This window comes from Prinia subflava, chromosome 7 (genome assembly GCF_021018805.1).
Source record: "Prinia subflava isolate CZ2003 ecotype Zambia chromosome 7, Cam_Psub_1.2, whole genome shotgun sequence".
In the NCBI taxonomy this organism is placed as follows: Eukaryota; Metazoa; Chordata; class Aves; order Passeriformes; family Cisticolidae; genus Prinia; species Prinia subflava.
Window position 1 is genome coordinate 9,758,852 of NC_086253.1, and position 9,392 is coordinate 9,768,243.

The 9,392-nt window shown below is 46.9% G+C and overlaps 1 protein-coding gene across 1 annotated transcript; it reads left to right on the top strand.

The window, feature by feature from the left end:
• The first annotated feature begins 579 nt into the window (after positions 1 to 579).
• Positions 580 to 2,888, top strand: LOC134552502 (homeobox protein HMX1-like). The gene is made up of 2 exons (XM_063401186.1): positions 580 to 775; positions 1,462 to 2,888. Exons 1-2 carry the CDS (start codon positions 580 to 582, stop codon positions 2,043 to 2,045), a joined length of 780 nt encoding a protein of 259 aa, XP_063257256.1. The 3' UTR covers positions 2,046 to 2,888.
• The last annotated feature ends 6,504 nt before the right edge of the window (positions 2,889 to 9,392 follow it).

The following is a 9,392-nucleotide window of genomic DNA, read 5'->3' on the forward strand; positions in this document are numbered from 1 at the left end:
CCTTCCTTCCCTCCTTCCTTCCCTCCTTCCTTCTCTCTATCAAATCTGCTTTTCCACGCCAAACTCCCTCTCATTCCCCTGATCTAATTTCCAATATTCTCCGTCCATTCTTCTCCTTCAGTCCAGAGATCTCCGTTCTGCCATCCCTCCGCCTCTTCGCCTTTGCCGTGGGCTCTGTGCCTTCCCGCCGCCCACTTACGGTGAATGGCACTGGTAGGAGGGCAGCCAGCCCTGCCCTGCCCCGGCTGCCCAGGGCACCCTTTCGGGACACCTCGCCGTGCTCCCCGCCCCTCCCTTCCTCTCCGCTTCCCCTTAGTCCCTGCTCCTTTTCCTTCTCACTCTCCTCTTGCAGCCTCCCTCCCCTTTTCCTCTCCCCCCGTCCTCAGTCCTTTGGCTCCCTCTAGCTCCATCCCCTCCCTCCGTCACCCCGGCCCCTCCTCCTGCGCGGACCCGTCCTTCCCTCCGCCCGCTGCCGCTGCCGCCCGCCCGCCGCCGCCACTTCTGCGGCTCGGCTCGGCTCGGACACGCTCGGTCCGGCTCGGCTCGGTCCGGCTCGGCTCGGCTTGGCTCGGCCCGGCCATGGTGCAGCTCGGGGCCGGCCGCCGAGCCCCCCCGGCCGCGCCGCCGGCTTTCAGCATCGACAGCATCCTGCAGCCCGGCCCTCGCCGTCCGGGCGCGGAGCGGGGCAGAGCCCGCTGCGCGCTGCCCGAGGAGGAGGAAGAGGAGGGAGAGGGGCCTGAGGAGCGCGATCCCAGTAAAGGCTCCAGCGATTCGGGTACGGAGCCGGCAGCCTCAGGCTGTCCCGCACGTCGGGTCGGACCGGACCACACCCAGGCGGTACCTGGGCACCCCCAGCGCCGCCGGGCCGGGCCGGGCCCGCGCACACACAGACACAGACACAGACACAGACACACGGACACAGACACAGACACACGGACACAGACACAGACACAGACACAGACACAGACACAGACACAGACACAGGCACAGACACAGACATACACCCACACACAGACACACTAGTATAGACACGCACACACGAATACAGACACGCGGACACAGTCACAGACACACAGATACAGACACAGACACGCAGACACAGACACACGCACGCTCAGGAGGAGGGGAGGCTCCGCGGGAGGACGCGCGGAGGTGCCGCACACGCACCAGCCTGCGTCCAGGGTGTCGTGCCCCGATCCCGGCCTCCTGGGGCACTCTGTGCCGTGCCCAGGAGCCCCTCGCTTACCTGTCGTGCAGCTGGCAGAGGGATTTCCTGGGATTCTTGTGGAAGCGTCTCACCCTTCTTCTCCCCTCTGGAGGGTGTGGGACGGCGGCCAGCCCTCGGCAGCCCCCTCCCCATCCTGTCCCCCACCCTCTCCCCGCGCTCCTCCGGGCCGTGCGTGCATGCGGGGCGGGGGCGCGGGCTGCGGCGGGGACTGATGCTGTGCTTTGCCCTTGCAGGCAGCGAGTCCCGCCGGCTGCGGGCAGGAGGGACGAGCCGCGGCCTCCGCCCCGAGGGCGGCGATGCGGGGTCCCCGCTCCCCACGGAGGGGATTCGCGGTCCCCGGCAGCCGCCGCCGCGAGAGGCGGGGGGCTGCGGCGCGGAGAACGGCAGATCGTCGGCTGCAGGAGGCAGGAAGAAGACGCGGACCATCTTCTCCAAGAGCCAGGTGTTCCAGCTGGAGTCCACCTTCGATGTGAAGCGCTACCTGAGCAGCTCCGAGCGGGCCGGGCTGGCCGCCGCGCTGCACCTCACCGAGACCCAGGTGAAGATCTGGTTCCAGAACCGGCGCAACAAGCTCAAGAGACAAATGTCATCCGAGCCCGAAGGCCCGGGGCCCGGGCCGGCCGAGCCCCCCGGGGAGCCGCAGCCCCCCACTGCCGCCTCGGCTCTCTCCTTCCCGTCCCTCTACAAGGACAGCCCCCTGCTCAGTCGCTGCTTGCTGCCGCTGCCTTTCCCCCTGCTCTGCCCGGGCAGCGCCATCCCCTACCTCTGCCTCCCCGGGCCGGGCAAACACTTCAGCCTGGTGGACGGGGACGTATAGCCTCTCCCCTGGCCCCCGACCTTCCCTTGCCGGGGGCCGCCTCTATTTTATTTATGACTCTCTGTGCCGGTGGAGTGTCCGTCTGCGCCACAGCCCACGGAGGGGCCGCCCGGGCTCCCCCACGCGTGTCCGTGGGCTGCCGACACGCTGCTAAAGCTCGGAAGGGCGCGGCCAACCCGCTCTGCCTCTTGCAGCTCTTATTCTGTGGTCAGGACGGAGGAGATAACACGGAGCCACCAAAGAAACCGGGACGTGCTCTGCCTGCCTCCCTTCCCAGTTACCCCGTTCCGATATCACAGCGGGGCCGATGCTCTGCCTCGGTCCGTGGGGCTGTGTCCCCGCGTCTGTCCCAAGCGCCCTGGCTGTCGCTTTACCGTGAGCCGAGCCACCTTTCACACAGATCGGTAATGGCGAGGGCCGCTCGGTGCGTGTCTATCTCAAACTCTCCACCTCTAATATGCCTCAGAGTAGCTTCTCCCCATCTTGTACATTATCAAAATGTAGACACCTTTCCTCAGATCCGATTCTTAAAAACTGTGACTTTCCTGCTTTTTTCCCCTTTGGAGGAAACATCCCAAGATCTTTCTTACACGTTTTGTGCTAACTGCTTCTCAGACTGGGGCTCGTGTGATGTTTTTACAGAACAAGAGAAGCTGTCTCTTGTGCTAATCCCGCCCCCCGAAATCCCATGGGACGGTTTTACCTGCTATCCTAGGGTAAAGAAGTGGGGGTTTGATTTTTTTTTTAATATCTATCTTCATATAAATTCGCAAACGCTTTTGTCGTCCTTTGGTTTCTAAGTTCACACTCTTTATATCCCAAGTTTGGAAATAAACCTTTTCAGAAAGTTGAAACTCCTGCCTTTTCAATAGTCACTACTAGGTAGTATCAAAGCAAAGATATTTCCTAGAGTGCATCGATGGTTTTATTTTACAAATAAAGGACACAATTTAAAAATAAAAACACAGTCGTGGCATTACGAAATTCACCCATGCATGCGCGAATGGCAACTCATCGATTTTCCCAGCGGGGAAAAAAAGCACCTTAGCTGTTTCGGCTAGATAAGAAGGGGTTTTCTCTCCTTTTTCCCCTCTTCCCTTTGTCTTTCCGTGGGGATCAGATGCAGGGATCCCCCAGCCTAGTGCAGCGCAGCGCAGCGCAGGCGATCCCCGCGGCTCGGGGCGGTGCCGCAGCCGGGGCTGTGCGGGCGTCCCGCAGCCGGGAGCCGGGGCCGGCTCCAGCCCGGCTCGGGGAAACGCTGTGCTCGGCTGTCTGAAGTTTTCTCGTCGCTGCGGTGATCTACGAGCGTTGTTTGACCTCTCCTCTCGCTTTTTAATCCGTTTCGAATCAGTGTCAAGTAGCAAGAGATGTCTCAGAGTCCCCTTGCCCTGAAAAAAATTTAAAAAAAAAACCCAAAAAATCGAGGTTGTGGTGAGGGGTGGTGTAAGCGAGTGGACAGACTTAAGGGGACCTGCTGGGTGCAGTTTATAACTCAGGTTTCCCCAAAGTGCCACTCCTGGGAAGGTGCAGGCGACGATCTGGACCGTAGGACTCACGCTTCTTTTCTCATCTGAATTTATAAGCATAGTTAAAGAAATTAAAATCCTCTGAGCCTGCGAGTTGCTCCGTGGCTAAATAACACATTTCCTAGAGTGATGATGTATGGTTCCTATTTGTTTGTATTTCATAACTGATGACCTGTATCGGGACCGTCCTTTGGTTGTTTGTTCTAATATTTTCCATGGCTATACCTCCTTACTTGACTACTGCCACCAGATTAATTAATACCAATAGAAGCAAATCCACCTTTTTCTAAATCCCTACCAATGGAAGTTTAATCAGATGCAACAGCTACACACTAGGGTTCCTTTCTTTAGTTCTTTAACAAAGAACTAAACTTTGTTTAAAGTCACCGTCCTTCCATATGACTGCAGCCTCGAATGTCTCCGTGGTGAAAAATAACCATGTAAGGAATCGTTATGCCTTAATTAATCTACTTTTCATTACATTTATGAAACCATTTTCACTTTTCTCCCTGTTTTATCATTTTTCCTTTCAAATTGTTGCTGGAGTTACAGAAGCAACTGAAGGAAAATACGAACCCACGAAAACAGGGGAGGTTTGGTTCTTTTCGACAGAAACAACGGGAAGAGTAGTTCTGCAGGCAAGAGGAATTAGCGCTGGGTCGCTTTTCACAACTTGCTGCAGGCGGACCCCAAAGCCACGATCGTCAGGAGTTAATGAACAACGAACGCCCCAAACACACGAGTAGCTGGGAGAAGTAAATCACTACCCCAAAATATTCGTTCCCCATCAAGGTAAAAGTGGTGGTTCTGGGAGTATTGGCCAAAAGTATTTTCCAAATTGTTGCTACACAGGGTAACACGGCCGGTGGCAAGGGGGCTTTCTCTGAAGAAAACAAAGTTTGGGATGCATCGGCATTCCCAGCCGAGCAGTCAGTGCTGATCACTCTGAATATTACTGGCATTTATTTTCCAGCTCAAAACAATTGTGTTTGCAGATATTAATTGCTGCTTAATACAACGGGAGGTTGCTACAAGCCACTGTATGGCTAACGTGTTGATGGGAGACTTCAAGGAATGAAACAGACCACAACAAAACTGAACAAGAAAACAGGCAAGCAAAGCCCAAACAACCCCGACCCCTAAATGAACCAATCAACTCGACAACTCCAAACCTCAACAAAAAGAAAAAAACAAAACAAAACAAAACAACAACAAAAAAACCCCACAAAACCCAAAACGCAAAAAACCCAATACCCCCAAACCCTCAAATCCCAAAAACTCTGACAGAGCTAGCAAGAAGTTTGAGAAAAAAAAAGAAAAAAAAAAAGAAAAAAAAAGAAAAAAAAGAAAAAAAAAATCGAACCAAGCAACCAACCCAAACCAAACAACCAATTCTAACTTCAAACAGTGTTAGAGCTGGTTAACTGCTGGAACTGAGATTTGAAAACATGCTGTAAAGGTTTGACACAACGAAAAGAAGTAGTGCAACTGCTTGAGAAGTGAGTGGAAGACACAGTGTTCTTCCATATTGTCTAAAAGCTCATATAAAATGAGTATTTTTTTTTAAATGAATATTAGAATAGCTAGAAGCCCTCCTGGTGCTGGGACATCCCCTGTGTTAGCCATGGCACATATGTACCAACAGGGTCCCTCAGAATTCCCTATAAACTGAATAGGAAGAAAAATATGGGTAAGACCTGGTGCCTGAATCTTACAAAAAAAAAGGCTGGTAAATAAATATGACATCTACCAACAGGAAAATATATTTAAAAAGCAGTTGGATACATACACAAATGTATTGCATACATACACAAATGCATTGCTTATTGAAAGAGTGTAATAAAAGGGTTTAAAAAATCTGCTCAATCTCTCTCCTCCCCCTATTCATAAAACCCCCACAAGGCTCATTTTAAGTGCAGCAGCTCCAGAAAACCTGATTTTCATATCACCTGTTATGCTGTAAAATTCCCAGAGTTTAGGATGATCAATCACACTACTTTTCTTGTATGAAAGTGTGCTGAGAATTAGAATTTTTTTTTTCTGCTGAAGAATAAGCCTTCTCACTGCTCTGCTCTGTTGGAAGGTTTTGGAAAACTCCCCTAGGACTGGTTTCCCACTGGAGTCTCCTAATCAGGAGGCTGGACCAGGCACTGGTTATCATTTAGTTGTGTTTTGCTTTGTTGTTCTCTAATCTTCACATACATACACACCTTGATGGACCAACACAAGAGCACTGTGCCAGCCTTGTCAACGCCCCTGCTGTTTGGATTTCTACAGACTAGAGACAGAAGAATTACTCAGCATAGCTCTATGGCCTTACTAGGTGTTGATCTAGAATAGGAAAACTTTCCTTCTTCTTCTCCCCTTTTCATGGATTTGGTGTTTGTTGTTGATTTTTTTTTTTGTTTGTTTTAGTTTCGCTAATCTGAAAGGATAGCTTGCCTTTTCTTCTTTTCTTAAGGAAAGGATTGAACTTACTGCACCATTTTATGTGTTTGTATGCTGAAGAAGGTTTTATCTGCCTAGAGGAAGGCTTGCAGTGTTACCCCAAAAAGTAGTAATGTTTAATGTTCTGCAAGGAAGCCACCAATGGTTGACACTAGAGGAATTAGACATAGAAACAGGAGTCATAGCTTCATCTCCCAGGGAAGACTCATTTGAAACTAGGCAAGAATAATAAAACTTAAAGAAGATAAGAATTTATTGCAGAATCTCAGAAGAAGAACAACATAGATGATCCAAAATCATTATGAACAAGAAGAAACAATTTTGGAGAGGCTGCATCTTCAGTGCAGTGGAGGTCTAACTCCTCTATTTTTTGGAAAGCCAGTAGTTTATTTCCTTTTCCTGTCCATGTGAGTATATACAGTGGGCTCCTTTTGCAGGTTAAACTTGGGCTTGGCCTGACTCTGCTTTCCCTTACAAATACATGGTGAGAAGGCAAGGATGAGACCTCTAGAGTATGTCTGACTCAGAGCAGGATTTGTCAGATAAGGTGCTTAAGATCTTTTCTTTTTTGAAGAATCCGAAGTTGGAGTATCCTCATAGCTGCAATGGGAAATAGTAACCATATTGAAAAAATAAGTTATGGATTTATTGGAGAGGCTTGGAAATGACTGAAACAAAATGTGCATTTACATGTGTCTCAACACTGATGTTGAACATGCTCTGTGGTTGTCAACCAGCTCATCTGTCACTTTAAAGTAGAGACCATACAAATAGTTTTAAATAAAAACCTTTAAAGTGTTTATTACTAAAAATAGGGTCCATCACAGAGCATAATTTCAGGAATATTTATCTTTTATCCCATTCTGTCTTGCAGTATCTAGGAAGGGCTCTGTTCCTAAAAGGAGAAAGCCTTTTATTTCAGAGAAGAATGTAACTCTAGAGAAGAACAGTGAGTTCTGGAATGGGAAATGGTGATTACAATGTAATCAGTGCACAGAAGGGACAATCATATCTGCCTCTTCTCTGCTCTCCACACACCAATCACATTGGGGCTGGTCTTTTTGTAAAATTCAACAGAGACCAGAAAACATTACCAGACATTCTAGAAAAAAACAAACCCTAAAGGAATGTCCAGTGCGAACACAGCACAACATTCCCAGCTGTACCATCAAAATCAAGTTATTATTTAGCACAATAAGAAATTGAGACTATAGAAGCAGGGAAAGTCTGCAAGATCAGAGAAGATCTGCAGTTAATTAGAAGGAGCAGGAGAGGAAAACATGGACATGTCTGAAGGTGGCTCTGAGAAGGGCAGAAATACAGCAGCAGGTGAGAGATTTTCAAGCAACATTTTGTTGTGCTCAGCTGTGAGACTTTTAGGCCCTAGTGGGCAATGAAAGCTGCTTTTACAAGCAGCTCTGTGGTCAGAGAATCAAGGGGTGTATCTGGAGTCAGCAACCCAATAAACCAGTTACAAATCATGAGCCTACCAGATCAACAGGGTATTGTGCCAGACCAGAAATGATGTGGGACTTTGAGGACAAATGTAATGGCAGAACACTGTGTAAAACCTCATTGTACAGACCCACCTTTGAATTTTGTTTCCTCAATCTGCTGCAATCATATGTGTCCTTTGGGACATGATTTCTGAGCTTTCTGGTTGGAGCAGAGGCCACCCTAGCCTGCTCAAAGGTTTTTCATCAGTTTGTGAATTGTTCACAGAAAGAAGTGACACTTTATTAAACAACAGATCCTCTGCCACAGTTTTGATTTTTTTCATTACTTTCACACTTAGATTTAAGATCAAAAGTATAACTTTTATAGAGGATGCATAATATAGAAAATTATCTGGGGAAATTCTTCTTCATGGCTGTCTTCTATTTTGAATTAGATTATTGAACTAGCATGGCTCTTATCAAGTGGGGAATTCATTTAATAATTGATGAAGATCAACAGTTGATTGAATCTGGATTAGCTTTCATCCCGGATATTCTCCCCAAATCTGTCAGATCTGGCTCCTCATTTCTGTTAACAACCAGCTATAGGGAAGCTACAAGAACCTCAGTTCTGCTTGTAGATTTTATCTGGGAACACTCAAAGTTTTATTTGTGACCACTAATGAGAAAAACAAAGTTACACGCAGAGCCAACATGACAGTGAGATTTGTGTGAACTCTTAGTTCTTTCTAAACGTCATGAACAAAAATATTTTACTAAAAAATAATCCCTACATGCAGTTTTTATGTCTTTCTAAAGTAACACTGATGCTCAAATCAGAAAGGAGATTTGTCTGCTCGTTAATCAGAATGTTGTCTGCATTCCAGTCCCCTGGGAGATGTAGATCAGCCTACACATGTATAGACTATACTCACTGTGAGATATATATACTTCCTTAAATAAATATTCCCTTTTTCTCATTTTTGTAAATAAATGATGAGTTTAGATTTATTTTGCAAATAAATAGCTGGGACCCATGGATAAATGTCTTTCACTCTTTCCTTGTAATGGTTGCAAAGTCTACTGAATCTTCCACTGTCTTACAGAGTTTTAGTGAATTCTTCGTGTGAACTGATAAAGATCTGAACATCTCCATGTTCTTTCATGCAAACAGATTTATAATATCTTTACACTGATTCCCAATTATCAGCTGGGTAAATGCCTGGTGCTCCTGTGTTTTCAGTATGTTTGTATGTGCTTCAGCATATAACAAAACACTAAAAAAATATACATAGTTAAAAAAGTTTTGTTTTTAGCAATATCCCATGTTTTGCACATGTAGGATTGTTTGATGACTTCTCTGTTCCATACAGTGACATAACTCTGCCTTTTTGTGCAGCAGTCTGGAGCTGTTAGGGTATATTTCTATGTAATTTCAATGTTTGCTTAGAGAGTCATTAATGTGAAATTATAGATGCAAAGAACCCTAATTACTCTGTAGGAAATGTTATGTTGTGGGATGTGCATGTGTTTTTAAAACATGCTGCAATTTGTGGATTTGTAACTAAATATCTGCATTCAATTTCCATTATTGAATAATTACTTCACATATGTGTTTGCTTCCCTAGACTACCAAACCTGACATTTAAGTGGGTGAGGAGAATGGCACTAGCTTGTATATCCTTGTGTTAACAAGCTTTTAATAGCCATGTGGTAAAGTTGTAAAATTGGGATGCAGGCAAAATTGATGAAAAGATAACAGCTAAATTAAAAAGGAAGTATGCTTAGTATTGTAAACTTACAGACTGCATTATAAAACCTGTGAAAAACTATCTGGAAAATTCAGTTATATTTTCATATTAAGAAGCTCACAGAACTAAAACACATATCAAGCAACAGGCTGTTTTCAGACTGTTTCTTAGCATTTCCATGGTGTT

Coding starts and splice junctions, on each gene's coding strand:
- LOC134552502 (XM_063401186.1), top strand. CDS start 580: ATGGTGCAGCTCGGGGCCGGCCGCCGAGCCCCCCCGGCCGCGCCGCCG. Junction 776..1,461: donor TAAAGGCTCCAGCGATTCGG/GTACGGAGCCGG, acceptor TTGCCCTTGCAG/GCAGCGAGTCCCGCCGGCTG.